Raw genomic sequence first — 16,256 nt, forward strand, 5'->3', positions numbered from 1 at the left:
GGGCTGTACCAGAGTGATCAGAACTGAGGAGGATTTGCATGTTTGGAGAGCAAGGCCAGGTATATTTGGAGTTGGTGACAGCCATGGCCTGGTCCTGAGGGGGTGCTGAGCATCCTTGGGTGCCCATGGTGCAGATTCAGCAGCCTTTTGCCTGCCCTTTGTAGCAGGTCTGCCCATGGCTGGTGCTGTGCTGGGAGGGAAGAAAGGGCAGCCTGGATCCCCTGCACTGCTCTGGCCACAGCTGTGTTCTCCTGAGCTCTGCAGCAGCACACTGCCTGCAGCCATTCCTGTGTGCTCTTCCCCTCACTGCCCATCCAGCCAAAGTTGTCCCTGGATCTCCTGGGATGAGCTCTCCAGGCTCCTCACAAGGACCAGGCTAACAACACCAGTTCTCCCCTGGCACTGCCTCCTCCAGTGTAGCTGCTCTTCAGGAATGTCAGGGCTCAGTAACCCACCCTGGAGTCCTGGGGGAATAGCAGACAGGACTGGGGTGATATGTGCTGTGTTTGGAGGGAGAAGCTGTAGGAGCACACAGGAGAGAAGATCCCAGCTGTCCATTGAAGGTTCTAGCTCCTCTGTACCTTGGAAATCAAGAACAGGAATGAAAATCTAATGGATACAGCAGCTCTTCTTCTCGAGGTTCAGAAGAACCAGCTGTCTGGTTTGGTTTCATGAGTGGTCACAGGCACTCTTGCCAATTGACGTGTGCCAGCACTTGACTCCAAATGGTCAAAATTGGGAAGCTTTACCTGAGTCAGACACCCCTGCTGTCCCCAGGGAAGTCTGTGCTGGTGTGCCTGAGTGGTCTGGGGCTGGAGGGTTTTGCTCCTGAGAAGACCAGATGCTGACACCCTCTTTGAATATTTCTGTTTGCAGATTAGTGGAGGAAAAGGGGAATAACCAACACAGTTTGCATTTTGGGCAGTAATTTTAATAAGCTGAAGTGACTTTACCTTGAGCAAGGCTTGTGCATATGGGGGTGTTCTCAGGTGTGTGTGGGGCTGGGGACCCATTCCATCACAGGTTATGCACCTTCCCCAGAATGGCTCAGGGAAGGACAGCAGGGATTTCTGGGGGGCTTTGGCACTGTCTGTTGGACACACATTCCATGTACCTGGTGTGCCCTCCTGCTCTGCAGAGCTGGCTCTGGCTCTGTGGGGCTCTGCACCAATCTGTCTCCAGGATGAAAGTCTCTCTAATGAGAGCCCTTTCCTGCATGTGAATTTCCATCTTTATTCCCATTCAAACCATAAAGAGCAATCCTAGACTCTTTCCTTTCTCCTTTTGTACCCCATCCCCACTGCCTGTGTCCCCAGAGCCAGGTGTGAGCCATTCTTTAAATGAGTGTTTTGAACATGAAATACACTGTGTTAGCCCAGTTACTAAGAAGGAACAGATTTATCAGATAAATCCAGCAGGCCTGTACATGTCACTGTCTGGTATAGTGCAATAAAAATATACATTAGAATAAGTATAAATACATATTTACAGTGTACAAGTAAAGCCAGGAGTACAGACTCTGGGTTTGAGCTTCTAGGTACATATTAATGACTCACAGCTTAGGCACAGCATAAAAGGGGCAAGAACATTTTAGGTCTTAGGAGAATAACTTGGGATTTAGAGCAGTGGAAGTGAGGGCAGTTTTCTCCTGGTAATACATGAATTTTCCACTTGGATCATTTTGTCTTTGCCCATGATGGGCACTCCTTCAGAAGCCTCTGGAGTGAAATGGCCCCAGCCTGTTCTCAGGGTTTTTCCCACTGGTGTCATTGTCCAAGGCTGGGTGTCCAGGGATGCAGTTATGGAGTGAGCTGTGTGCTGCTACAGTGCCCCAATTAACTGAAAACACTTGTCTGTGTTATATTAATGTTATAATAATACTTTGTCCTTCCTGTTAAGAACCCAGGGGACTCCACAAACCTGAGTGAGTGGCTCCACTCCACCAGGAGGGGTGGAAAAACAAAAGCCCAGTGCAGTGCCTTGCCAAAGACTATATAGAGAGAAATTGGCAGAGCTTGGAGGGGAACTGGTTCTTTACTTGCTCCAGTGCTTTGCTTCAAGCCCTAGACCTGGCAAAAGGAGGAAATACCACTGCTCTCTTTGTATGACACTTGTGAGGTACTTGCATGCTCTGCCAACATGTACAGGCTCAGTCACTTCCTCCTTGAGGAGAGTGCCTGGCAGGCAGAACTCTGGCCCTTGACATCGATATCCAGGGTCACTCCTGCCCAGGCAGTGACTCAGGATTGCTCAGGACAGCTCTAAGCTGGCATGTGCAGCATGCAGGGAAATATTGTGGGACATATCAGCCCAATTCCAAGACTCTCCCATGGTACCAAGGCATGGGGATTATTACGTGCCTGGTGCTGTGGTCTGGCTCTTCCTAGAGCCTGCTTGGCATCTCTGCAGTGTGGTGTGTCTGAGGAATGTATTTAGAGACCCCTGTTATCTGCTAGGGATAGGAGCTGTTTCTTCAGTATTTTCCTCCCACTCCAAGCTAAAAATACAGCACAGTTAACTTGTCATTTGATCACAGTAAATGCTCTGCTGAAAGAAATTACTTTAAGGTGTCTGTTGTCAGAATTTATGGCCTGGGCAAGTCTCTGCAGAAGGCCTGTCCAGATTGAACACAGCTGACTGAATGCAATCTATTTGCATGCCCTGGGCTTATCTTCCCAACCATCAGAGCAGAACATGGTTACAGCACCAGCTTTGTACAGATTGTTGCTGCCACCAGCCCAGAAGTCCCTCCTCCCTGCTGGGCAGCCTGACAAACTGGATCCTGCTCCTGGTGTAAAGCCAGAGTAACAGTGACCTTGGAGGAATTCCTCTGGATTTACACTTGAGCAGGTGATGTCAGATCTGGGCTGGTACCTGTTGCAATCAAAAAGTGAAAGCTCCCACAGGTTTCTTTGGGATATGCAGGGCCCTGTGGTGCCAAACACCAAAGCCAATGCACGACTTGGCCAGTCCCCAGGGGAACACAGGACACCATGGGAGCTTGATGAGCTGGATGGAGGTGCTGGGGACAGTCTTGAAGGTGGAGCTCCAGCAGAGACCCCTCACTTGAGGCTGTGCTGGGTCTCCCGGTGCCTGCGCAGATCCACCTTGCGCTGGAAGCCCTTGGCGCAGAGCTCACAGCTGAAGGGTTTGAAGCCCGTGTGCTTGCGGCTGTGGGTGATCAGGTTGGAGCTCTGGCTGAAGGCTTTGCCACACACCTGGCATTTGTGGGGCTTCTCCCCTGCAGGGCACAGAAAATGGAAAAACAAACCCGCTTTAACAGGTGAACAAAGAGAGATAGAAATATATTTTAGCAGAGTCAGACCTGCTTGGGCATCAGGGTGCTGCCAGCCCAGCTCTCCTGGTGGTGTGTCTGGATTGTGACCCAGCACCAGAGGGTGGGAAGAACCAGGGACAGTCCTCTCCAGCTGAGTGACCCATTCCCTGCATCCAGGGCTGGGTACAACCCCAACATGCACCACAGGCAGCCCAATAACCACCTCCTTGTCAGGCACATGTGCTTCAGCCTCCTGCTGTCTCACCCCACATGGAATAATGACTTTGCAGCACCTCTGGACACTTATCCCCATTCTAATCCCTCTGTGTCTGGGGTCTGTGTATGTACCTCAGCTCTAATTTTGGTTTTCTCATGGAATATTTGGTCTCTCACCTGTGTGGATGTACGTGTGCTTCTTCATGTCTGACTTCTGGTGGAAGCGCTTCCCGCAGTACTGGCAGGGGTAGGGCCGCGTGTCCGAGTGGATCAGCAGGTGAGTGGACAGGGTGGAGGAACGTTTGAATGTCTTCCCACACATCTTGCACTCAAAGCTTCTTTCCTGTTGGGGAAGGAAAATCATGGGATGTCTGAGGCTGCAAGACATGTGACAGAGCTTGAAGAGTGATGAGAATTGTAGATTTGATAAGCAAATCTCCTTGGCTCGTGGACTGATAATGCTGGGTGCAGCACAAAGGGAATGCAGGGAGGGTTAATTATGGAAATGGATCCCATCTTGTGATCCCAACTCCTGCGCCCTTTAGCAGGAGGTGAGGCACAGAAGAGCGAGTAGCAATGATCCTCCCTTGCCTTCCAAGGAATTCTGAAGGGCAGACTGAGATTTGTGAGACCAAGGGCTATGACCTGTGGTTTTCAGAGCTCCTGTCCTTGTCACTGTGTGCCACAGGAAAGGCATCACGTTTGTAACCTAGGAAGTGTCACTTCCTCCTCTGTAATGGATTAAGCAAGAGCTGAGGTCCAGAGCTGGTTCTCTGGAGTCATGCCACCCACCTGGGAGTGGATGTTGGTGTGCTGCTCCAGGCTCACAGCGTGCCCAAAGGTTTTGCCACACACTTCACAAGCAAAGGGACGGGTGCCGCTGTGAGACCTTCGGACGTGGACCTCCAGTCCATGGGGAGTGGAGAACACCTGCAAAACAAAATCCCTGTGATGTACTGACATGAGGCGGCTGCATCTCCATCTCTGTTTTCAATTCCTTCTCTTTATTTAATTCTCCCCTCTGTGAGAATTCCTGTGAACTGCAGCATTCCCACTGCCTTGTTCTCCTGACTGCAGGCCCTGCTCTGAGCCACACTTTGGTGTGCCCGAATGAAGAATGGGTTTCATGCTTCGTGTGTGCCATGAAAATCCCTCCAGGCCCTCCCCATCCCAGAGGTTCTCATCCAACACACACCTTGTTGCACTTCACACAGTGGAAGGTCTCCATGTCTGAGGAATAATGCAGGCTGTAATCCAGGGGGGGCTCAGTGCTGGGCAGGAGGTGGCTCCCATACAGGCTCACAGGGTGCTCCAGCAGGGCTGACTGCATGCTGGAAGACATCTGCTGGTAGCTGTATGGCATGTGGAAAGCATCCCAGGAAAAGCCAGCCTTGTAGAAGGTTGGGGTGCTTGCTGTGTTAGTGCAGTCCTTGATCTGCAGCCCTGGCATGGCCATCTCTGAGTTTGCAAAGGAGAGGGAGAGGTGAGTGTCACACCATTGCCTGAAGTTGGGCACTGTTAAAAAGTTCCCCATCTTGCCTAATCTTGGGAGTTGCAGTTGGTAAATTCTCCTTGATTCAAATCCTGATTGTCCAGATAAAGTTCCCATCATGACTTTGATTTCAGTCTGAGGAACTTTTATGGCAAAGAATGCTGTGGAAATTTTATGGCTATGGGAATATGAAGCCCCCTGCTAGCCCTCCTTGATGAGGTGTTTGAACAAGTGTCCTGTGGGCACCTGCCTTGACCCACGTAGCACAGAGCTGCATTAATGTGGGGAGGTTCATTCACTGTGAATAACAACACAATCCTTCATTCTTCCTGGTACAGACCAGAATTATAAAGGGAAATACAGAATACTCCTGATGAGCTCTGCCTGTGGCAAGTTTGACCATTGATGTCAAAATAAGAGCTCTCATTTACAGAAAATCTGGGCCCAGTTTTAGGGGCTCCATAACCAGCTCAGCCCTGACCTCTTTTGCAATTGGGGTTTTGGGTAGCCAACCTTGAGCTGAAGGACCTGGCAACATCCTGCTCAGGTACTGGACAGGGACACTCTCTTCTTTCAGTTCAGGTGGGTCCTTTTCTTGTTTTGGAACCACACATCCCAGGTCCTGTTTCTTGATGTCCTCTGGTGTCCTGTGTCCTGTGGCTGTAAAGAGCAGTGTCACACTTAGGTCACAGTTATGTCACTCTTGCTGCTACAAGAAGAGTCTGTTCAGGTGAGTTTTGCACTCATGTGTGAACCCCTGCCTGGACACAGCAGCCCATGCTCAATTCCCTGAGGAAGTACAGAGTGATGCAATCAGCATTCAAGGTCTGCCCATTGCTGAGGAAGGGAAATTCCAAGCAGGATGAGATGATAGGATCCTTGACACCTGATACAGTTAGAGAAAATCAACCCTAGAATTATGGCTGTAAGAATAATTTCCCTATTTAAAACCATTTCCATTTGTGGGGGTAACTACCAATCACTAACTTATTAACCTCCCCACCCCTCTCCTGAGAGAGCTGGGTATTGTTAACTTGGATTTATGGACAGCCAAGTAGGGAAGCAGCCTGAGCCTTGTCTCCTCCTGCCCACACTTCCATTTATTTCTCCATGCTCGTCCCAGCCCTTAAAGACACCAACCAACCCTTGTTAAACTTTGTAGTAAAAATCTAAAATCACAGAGGTCCAACATGTGTATCCTTTCTGCTGGAGATGGGCTAGATCTGCTGAAGGACAGTATTTATCTCCTGTCAAAACCTGCCACTGCACCAGAGACACAACAAATGGCTGAAGGATGATGGCAGGAATGGAAATTAAAATGTTTCCTCCTTTCTTTTTTATCAAACTTATCTCAGGGCTAGACTCTAATTTGATAGCCAGGGCTAGAACAAAGAGTAAACTGATCCTAAATTTGAATAAAGAAAATTTGAATGGTGCCTGAAGGAAGAAGATAATTACCCTGGCCCAACCACTGCTTGTATGGCTGTGGGAGAGCAGGAGCAGAGGGAGCACAGCAGGGATGGCAGAGCTGTGTTGGGGGTGTTAACACCAGGAAGAGATGGTAACACCCCAAGGTAGAGAAGATACAGTCCAGAGGGAATGTGGGCAGTGAACACAGGAAACCAGAGGTGGAGGTGCCAGAGTTGTGAGCTTATAGAACACTGACAACCCAGTGCAAGCTCTTTTCCCAGCTATAAGCGACCTGAAGTTGGTCATTTTTCCCAAATGTGACCAACTCCACACAGCATCTTAGAGCTCAAATCTCCCCAGCAACCCAGCAGGAAACAAAGGGAGGATCAGAGTGGATTTGGTGCAGAGAAAGGACACACAGAAAGGGATCAGCTTGCCCTTACACTGACATCCCTGTGTGGAAGCCCTTGGATGCTCTTTAGCTCACTCATCCTGCTCCCTTAGCTGCCTACTGAATGATTGATTTACCTCAGTGTGTTCCTACAAGCCCAGGGGAGGGACAGACTCACCAGTGAAGGCAGAGGGGACTGGACCCCACGGGAGTACTGGCAGGTCATCTTCCACACAGCGGGGCTGGTGATAGGTGTGAGCCTTTTTGCTCTTCACCAAAAAGGAACGTGGCATCTTCCATTCACCTGCTGGGATGAAACACAGAAAAACACCAGCTAAACCTCTGTGGCTTGGGGAGTAAATTCCCCCTTGTTTCAGATTAAGGGCACTCTGTAAAAATCACACTTCACAATCTACTCCAGGCTGAGGCAAAGGATTACAGAAATAGAAACAGGGACAGGCTTAACCTGAGATCTGAGTTACAGAAAAAAACTGTCTGTGACACACACGTTGGAAGCCAGGACCTGTCTCTTGCAGTCCTGCTCTGACTTTTCATTTTTTCTTTTTTGACCTTCTCCTCCCTGGCAGGACAGAGGGGATCACAGGTTAGAGATCCCCATTGGAGAAAGTCTGAGTGTTTGTGCTGCACCTGGAAGGGCCCTGTCCCAAACCATGGGCTCTACTGTGAAATTATTATATAAACAATAACAATAGAAACTACAGCAATAATAGGGGAGAGACAGGGAAATCCCTGCAGAATGATGTGTGGAGGATTTCCCTCTTGCTTGAGTAGTTGGAGTTCTGGCTGACAAACAAGAGAGCAGAGGCAGAGCAGGAGGGCTGGGTGAGAAGTCACCTTTTGGACCCAACTCAAATATTACAGACCGTTGAAAAGGCGGGTTAGGGACAAACATAAAATGCTGAAATTTAATCATACCAAATTCTCTTGCAATGAATGTGTTATCTTTGCTACCCAGAACCCAGCCCACCCTGTGCCCACTCCCTGGGGCTGGTAACTGCTCTAATGGAGGCAGGGTGGCAACAGGGACAATGTTGTGTGCACTAATATCAGCTGGTGCTTTATTTGCATGTGTATTTGCATTTTCCCTTGTAATTGTTTGGGATAGAGGCACTAAAAACAAATCTTGCTATATTTCATTTGAAAAGTTAGCATTTAAGTCCTGACTCTCTGTTGACTGGAAACTGTTATTAAGTTTTGTTCCTTCCTGAGAGCAGTTCAGTGGAACTTATTTATTTACTAAAGAAAATCCCACAAAATCCATAAACTTTGCACCTGTTAAGCAGGAATGATATGAAATGTCTATCCAAGGACAGAGCAGTCCTGAAATCCCAAACAGGCAGGGATGGAGAGGTCTGCCCCCCAGAGTTCAGAACTGCCTGTACTCCCCCCTCATGCTAAATATAATTACAGAGCCCAGTGGTGTTTTGTTTAAAGGTCTGAGGGCCACATTTACAGTGGTGCCTAAAGCTGTGGGATTGCCACAGCCAGGTCTGCTGGGGACAGGGGGATTGCCAGGGTGCCCCCAGCCCAGCTGCCTTTGGATATGCTGTTGTCTTTTTAAATCTGGTCCAGGATTCCCACTGTTCCATCTATGATTTCTGGGATAACTCTTGTTGGCTCTAACCATTTTTTCTTCTGAAATGACTCACCTGTTTTTCTTCATCTTTTTCCAAGAAATTTACATGTAGCTTGAGATGAATAATAGAAAGCTGAGGCCAAGAGCAGATTTTTAATTTAATTTTAGAAAAAGGACAGAACAGCACTGAGGAGTGACTATAAGCAGGCCCTTGAGGGAAGGGGCATTGAAGTACACACGATGCTTTTTGCTCTCCTGGAACTCTCTAATGAGGTTTATTCAAAGATCTGTAAAGAGTCCCTGCCCAGTGAAAAGCTGCAGGCACAGAAATAGCTCCAGCTCAAAGACAGGGCTGTTCTGCAGTGGGTTATAACCCTTCAGCAGCTCTGCTCAGCCCCTGTCCCTCCCATTCCAGCAGCACTGCTGAGCTCTTGGTCAGTCCCAGCTGAGCCACCTGTGCACTAACCCAGTCCTGCATCATAACCTGCCCCAAGCTAAAGTGCTGCCCCAAACCCTTTAGACCTGGAATTTCCACTCCAGGAAATTCACAGGGGTTTTCCCATGTGGTGGGGCAGCACTGTGTCCACAATGAGGGGTATTCACACCAGGAAACTTCACACACCAGATTCCTCTGCCTGAATTAACCAGCTCCTGGTTTCCCTGGGCTTCCTCCATGGTGGAGGAGGAGGGATAAGTGCAGGGTGAGAGCCTGCATCCAGCTGTGCCTGCTGGAACAGCCACTGTCCTGCCCTCAGGCTGGAGAATCCTGGAGGATCCTGTGGCAGCAGCTGGGCAGCTCAGCCAGGTAAATCAGATGGGATTTGGGTGGTTTAAGCAACCCAGCAAAGTTTTATGCCAAGTACAAACAGCACTAAGTACAGCCCCTCTTTTTCAGTGGGGTCTGAAAGATGTCCATGAATAAAAAGAATCTTTCTGGATGTGTTTGCCCCAGGCTGGGTAAAAGTCAAATTTGGTCCAGTATCCTGAGTGCTGATAACGACTGAGCACAACCATCCTCAATGGACTGAACGTTGCAAAAGGAAGTCACCTTCCCCCACCCCATTTTACAGAAAAAAAAGGAACTGGGAGCCCAAAGCAGAGTTAATTAACAACTGCACTGGACTGGCTTTGTGATTCACACAACCAGGCTAGAGGAAAGCTACAAGCAGAGATTGTGGGAAGAAAAAGGACTGTTTTTCCTTGAAACTCCAGATTATCTGTAGCAAGAGATCAGCTGCTCCTAATGGCACACTGTACTTCCCAGGAAAAGCAGTGCTGTGGAACCTGCACCCTGCTATGTTTTAGAGTTATTGAAGCTTCTGACAGAATTTAGCTTCAACCTTTTGCTGAAAATTAGACTTTCTCTTTTTTTTTTTTTTTTTTTTTGTTCATTTCAGCCCCTGTGGCAGCTGTTTCTAGCTGGGCTGGTAAGTGCACAAGGGAATTTATTGCTTGGGCAGGAGTGCCTGTTCAAAATGGAAGTGTTCTGGCATTTTTATTAATTCAATATAGGATATAAAACCAGTAGGTGGCTAGAATTGGCATTCTTATTAGCCTGCCATTCATGCAGCTGTATAATAATCTTCTAATGTGCCTTGAGGAAAAGACAGCCAAGGGGAAAAAAACAGCTTCACTATTTTGGGTACCTCACCTGAAGCACCTTAGAAGGGTTTCTTTCACCAGTTATAAATTCCCCAGTCAGACCTGAGAGCAGATCCAGCATTTGCATGTTCAAATTCAAAGTTCCTCCACCCTCAGCAATGTTTTTGGTTGCTTTTGCAGAGTTTCCCAGGTAAAACTCTAATGGGACACTGAAAGATTGCAAAGGGCTTGGTTTTTAGTTTAGGGGTGGCTTCTGACTCCAGGATCTTCATTTCACTGGATCCTGTGTTCCTCATGAAGCCCTCACTCTCACTTCACTGCACAACAGCTCTCAGTTCCCAAACCCACAGGACTGGTCCTTGATCTGATTTAGAGGAAATTCATACTCTCACTGAATTAGGTTATGAAGCCTTTGGTGGGGACAGTGTTTGCAGGATTGTGCCACGCTGAACCCAGTTTACAGTAAAAGCTCCATCCTAAAGCTGACTTGCATTTTTCTCTAAATTCAAGTAATTCTGCTTTCAGATTTCCAAGGTTAATTGTAGAGATTAAATGATTTTTCTTGCTACAGTCAGTGAAACATTAAATTTTAACTGGCATTAGAAGGTTAGAACTCGCTAGTGGTACATTACACCACATCTTCAGATAAATTGATGAACATACAAGTTTTAGGCTAAAAAGCATTTTTTCCTTTCCATTGTTTAATTTATATTATTTATATTTATATCTTAATATTGCCCTTTTTGTGCTTTTTTCCCCCTTCTTTTTCTTTTTTTCTGGAAAAAGTGAAGATTCCAAAAATACAGAGTAGTTTCTCTTTCAACAGATTTTAGAAGAAAAAAAGCGCAAAGTAGAACACGATGTGTCTGTGGTTTAAGAACCCAAATAAAATAAAATAAGAGGTTTTATCGACTCCTGACTCTTTATAGTCAAATTTGAAAGAATTTCAGCTCTTTACAACAAAATGAATAATTTCTTCACTAGTCCACCCTTGCAAAATCAAATGTACTTAGGGCAAGTAATTTAAATGCCACTTTTTTATTGGAAAAATGAACAGGACATTTTTAATTCTTGAGGTAAGAGTGGATAAATGAACATTATGGCGGGGGAAGCAAATTATGGTGGAAATTTTGTCGAAGAAGTTGAACAGAAATGATGGTATAGCTGCAACATCCAGAAAAAAACCATATTGAGACTGTAATTGCAGCACTTGTTCTCTGGAAAGCTCACATAGCTCCCTGTGATGTTGGGAATGCCACTGGCTTTAGGAAACTTTGCCTTAGGGTTCCATGGATGGAATTATACAATGCAATCTCCCAAATTCCAGATCTCCTTAATGTACAGATGCAATTTCAATTTGAACTTGCAAACCATTAATGTTTTGAATCAATCTTGTGATATGAGAAGTGCCTATAAATAGCTAATTCCATATGCTAAAAAATTGTTAGATTAATCAGCCTATATTCAAAAAGGGCGGAAAAATAACAGAAGATGAATTCAAAGCAAAAATCCTGAATGGGAAAGGAATTGCCATTTACAAAAACTGGCACAGGTGATGGCAGCAGAGGTGTGCTGCTCTCTGAATGTAAAGGTCTGGCCCTATAAAAGAGCAAATAACAGGAAAAACACAGTTTTCCCTCTCCTCAGTGGCAAAGTAAAAAAATCCACAGCTCCTGCTGAAGGAGCTGGCTGGGACACAGGTACCTGAGACCATTGTCACATCTCTTATATTTTGTTCTATTACCATTTTCACATTTAAAAGTGAAGCACATGGCATATAATTCCAAAAGGTTCAATTCAAATGAGTCAGGTGAACTATTACCACAAAGGAGCCCTCAGGACAAGTGGCTTAGGCAGTGGAATATATTACATAGTTGCAGACACAAGCGAAGAAGAAGGAGGAGGAAGAAAAAAGCTTAGAAAAACATATCAGAAAAATGAGAAAACCAATGCAATGAAAAGTGTTTAAAAGAATAAATCAATCACCTGTTTGAGGGACTTTGCTTTACTGGATCTGCCTTGAAATCTCCCCAGACAAGCGAGACGTCGTCCTCTCTTGGGACTCCTCTTCCACTTTTTCACTTGGTCGCAGTCAGTTGAAATAGATACTTCTCCTTTTTTCTCTCTGTTTTTTTTTCCCCTGTTCCCCTCCCTGATTTTTCAATCAGATTATTTGTGTCAAAATCTGGCGGTGAAGAAACAGCCAATAAGAGGCAGAGCCCAGAAAGTATTTGCTTATCAAAACTTCCCAGGACTTTGACAACTTGAAGAGAATTCACGATGCCCAGCTCGAAGCCCTGGGGGCAGCACCCTTCACTTTTGGGGGCAGCTTTGCCTTCTGCAGGAATACTCCTCTGTCATATTGACAAAAAGCATGACACAGGAAATAATGTACTGAGCAGGCATTTGTTATTTTGTCTTTTCCTTAAAAAAAAAAAAAAAATTAAAAAACCCTTAAGAAACCTGTATTTTTACAGACATTCATCCCCGCATCATATCTCTCACAAACAGACACACCATCTGTCTCACACACACACACACTCACATACTTGGGGCTCATAAACAAAACCATCAAGCACATGTGCACAGAATTATTTTATTCCAGAATGGATCTTTTATCTCTCCTATTTCCAAGGAAAAACAAATAAATACTTGCATGGTATAACCGAAGAAGATGCGTGTTAATCACCCTTCATTTTCCCAGGCATATGTGTGTGCAATCCACACATATTTTAGGCATTGCTCTATCTATATACAGCTGTATACAGGGTATAAATATAGATTTAAGAAAGCTCATTAAGCAAGCTCATTAACAACAGCTTTGCAAAAAGCTCTTCAAGAGCAATAACAAGAATTTGCACTTCTATCGCTTGCTTTCAAAAAAGGTTTGAGAACGGGTTTGCAAATGTGAAATAACTGAGTGTCAAAATAATGGTCCAGTGGAAGGAGGGAGGATGGAGCAGGGGCAGAGTGACTGTCCCCAGGTTGTTCTCTAGCACAGCTGGAGAACAGTTTTTTCTTTTAGAATCCTTGGGCATCACTCTTTTTGGAGACAAACAAGGAGAGCTGAAATCCCCAAATACCTGGGAGAGAGAGAAGGGGAGTAATTCCTTGATTCCACCTCTTCTCTAGTTATCCCAACCCTCCTGGCTGTGCAGGTGCACAGTGGCATGTGTGTGCCCTTGGATGTCCCCTCCTGTGCTCACAGCTCTCTGTGCATGGTGGAACTGAGAGTGCAGAGATGCCTTCCAAGGAATTCATCAGAGCTAAAGTGCACAGCAGCCGTTGTGTGCTGAGTACCGGACTGCCACCAGCAGGAAAACTCCCCTGGAAATGGAGTTTCCTGCTCCCTGTGAGCTTCCAAACTCATTTCACTGCTTCCTACAGCTGCATGGCTCTGCTGGGTCCCTTTTCCTGCTGCAGCCCGGGGTGGGGAACACCAGGAAGGAACAACCTTTGTTCTGTCCCGGGCTCAGCGGGAGGCTGGGGCTTCCCTGACGGAGCAGATCCAGGGACACTCGGGGCTGAGAGCGGAGGGATTCCGTGCCAGCCACAGCAGGGCCTGCTGTCTCCAATGCTGTGGCAGCACAGGCACGAGTGCCAGCCGCGGTGGCATTGCCCCACGGCACCGGCCGGGCTGTGCAATGGGACTGATGCAACTCAGAGATAGGAGCGTGGATTTCACCCGCATTGAGAAAGATTCAGATTTTGATCTTAACCCATCTGTCATAATACTGAGCATAATTAATTCTTGTTGTTTAGAGAAGTGAACAATCCCTTCTCCCGCTCCCTCCTCCCCTCCATATTTATCTAGGCGAGTTTTGCATGAAAGAAACGTTCCCAAGGCATTGTGCTGGGGAGCTGATTTGCATCCTCTTAAACACAGGCATTTGAGGGATTACATTTCCCGCTACAAAAACAAGCATTGTAACAGAACCCCAAAATGTACACTGCAGCTTCAGGGTTTCCTGTGAAGACAGTTACAGGAATTAAACAATCAGGAAAATGACAAGCTGGTGAAAAGGGCTGAGATGTAATTTTATAAAACATTGGAGCTGGCTTCTGCCAGCACCCCTGAGCACACATTTGCCATTGACACAAAGTGCAAATGGCTGCAGAATCTGCCTCTTAAACTCAAGACAGTCCAAGTCAACCACACACACAAAAAAAAAAAAAAAAAAAAAAAAAAAAAAAAAAAAAAAAAAAAAAAAAAAAAAAAAACTTGAAAAGTACTTGTGTCAAAATCTTTAAGGTCCTTTCCAGGCCACTCTAAGATTCTATGTTCAGTAAACCCCCCCCAGCCAGCTGATTTCAGAGAACTGTGGAAAAGGAGGATGCCTCCATCTCCAGTGTCAGTAACAGCTGGAGCAGCTCTTCTGCCTCCCCAGGTAGCCATGAGCTCACAAGGCCAGATGTAAGCACAGACAGACTCATCCCTGAGCTAACAGCACAGAAACTCTCATTCAGCACCAAGGTCACCACACTGCAAAGCCTGAAGGGACATGGGGACACTCCTGGGCTTTCTCCAGCTCTCATCCACTCCTTCTCCCTTTATTTCAGGGATTCCTGTGAAGCAAAAAGCTGCAGGATGGGAGTGCAGTCGGCTTGGCTTGTTTTGTTCACTAGATTTCTTTCTGTGGCTTCTGTTCATCTCTCCACTGAAAGCACCATCAAAAGGTGACTTACACAAGCTGAATTATTATAGAGAGCTGGAGGTGAATTTGGGGCTGGCAGAACCTTTGAGCTGACCCCGTGTGGTCATTCTTATTTTATGTTCTTCCTGTTGATATCATTTTCCCCGTTCTCTCTTGTTCAGGCTCAGCAGAGAGGGGAGAGCCACAGAGAGCTTATCTGGGCTCCCAGAGGCTTGTCCTGGCCCTGACCCACACAGGCCACAGGAGATGTAGAGAGCCCTGCTTGCACACAAGGACAGTTTAATTCTGTGTGCTGCTGTCAGTGCTCACTATGTATCACATGCTCCAGTGCACCCTAAATAAACAGATTTTTTAAATGTACAGCTCAGTAATAATAAACAGGTTAATTACAACATAACACGTCCCTTTTAGTGCAGTTGTTTCTCCTTTCAAATCCAGCAGCAAACCCCTGCTATAGCATCCATGTTTTCTTTGTCAGCTTGACTGTTACAGCAATTAAGTTGCAGTAAAATAACACAACTAATTGCTTCCAGCTCTTTTCTGAAGCTCATCTTAATTTCCACTCTTTTCTGTGGCAGATTAAACAAACATGTCTTCTGCACATCAAGAAAAAAAAAAAACTACCATCACTCCGTCCAGACCTTAATAAATATTAATTGCCAGGCACAAGGCAGGACTAGATTAAAAATATGCTGGCTCCAAGCAACTCTTATCTCATCGTGAAGCAGGACAACCCATTGAAGGTGCAGCGGGAAGGAACTATCTCAGTCCTGCAGCGATCAGAGCTGGGAAACACAAAAACTGCTGTAGAACTTAAAAACCAACCCATCCCTCTAAGATAGGGCTCTATTCTGCTTTTTTTCCCCTTGCACCTCATTTCTACCTGGCAAATTTAATGCCTGTGGTTCCTGCTGGTCTCTGGGGACAATTCATCCCGACTCCAGAGCCAGACCGAGCACCCTCGGTGTGTCCCTTGTGGAGCTGCTCCTCCTTGGAGAAGGAAAAACACGGAGATCCCACCAGCCTGGAGATGAAATGTTGAGTTTTAAACCTGTTGCACTGGCACACCAAGCGGAAGGCTGGAGATCCTTCTCGTGGTGATTTCCTGTCTTCTCTCCTACCCCGCATTTTCCACAGGCAGAAATTAACCTTTATCTGAAAGGATGGGATGTTCGTGTCCTTTGGTTGCTGCATTCTAAGGGGGGAAAAAACAGAAAACAAAAACAAAGACAGAATCCTTGTGCACGGTTTGGATGACTGAGTCCTGAGGGATCCAAAACCAGGAGAAGGAAACGAGCTTTGCACGCTCATCAATTAAAATCAATGAGACTTGGGGCGCGTGCCCGGGGGTGCTGTCCGGGAGCCACCAGAGCCGTGTCCCGCCAGCACCCCTCCGCACACAGCGGCACTTCCGAGACGCTTTTTTACTCCCTTTCAGCACACCCCAGCACTTTGTGCGGGACCCCCAAAGGAGACCCTAGAAAACAAAAGGAACGGAACCCCTTCCCCAGCCGGGCCCGACCCCCACCGGCCGCGTCCCCTCAGGGCCGGGCCTTGTTTACCGCCCGCGCGCGGCCCCGCCCCCCGCATCACGCGACCTCCGCCCGCCGCAGCGC

At 46.8% G+C, this 16,256-nt stretch overlaps 1 protein-coding gene across 2 annotated transcripts; it reads right to left on the reverse strand.

The window, feature by feature from the left end:
* Positions 1-1,379: 1,379 nt before the first annotated feature.
* GFI1B (growth factor independent 1B transcriptional repressor) lies at positions 1,380-12,139 on the reverse strand. Of its 2 annotated transcripts, none has more exons than XM_009093396.4 (7): positions 11,972-12,139; positions 6,965-7,093; positions 5,499-5,645; positions 4,689-4,951; positions 4,286-4,423; positions 3,671-3,836; positions 1,380-3,241 (listed from the first exon to the last, which is right to left on the reverse strand). In XM_009093396.4, exons 2-7 carry the CDS (start codon positions 7,077-7,079, stop codon positions 3,063-3,065), a joined length of 1,008 nt encoding a protein of 335 aa, XP_009091644.1. In that variant the 5' UTR covers positions 7,080-7,093; positions 11,972-12,139; the 3' UTR covers positions 1,380-3,062. The 2 variants fall into 2 exon arrangements, with proteins under 2 accessions (XP_009091644.1, XP_050837049.1); XM_050981092.1 differs by having other exon boundaries at positions 6,965-7,090; positions 11,972-12,137.
* Positions 12,140-16,256: the final 4,117 nt, after the last annotated feature.

Source organism: Serinus canaria, chromosome 17 (assembly GCF_022539315.1).
Source record: "Serinus canaria isolate serCan28SL12 chromosome 17, serCan2020, whole genome shotgun sequence".
Classification (NCBI taxonomy): Eukaryota; Metazoa; Chordata; class Aves; order Passeriformes; family Fringillidae; genus Serinus; species Serinus canaria.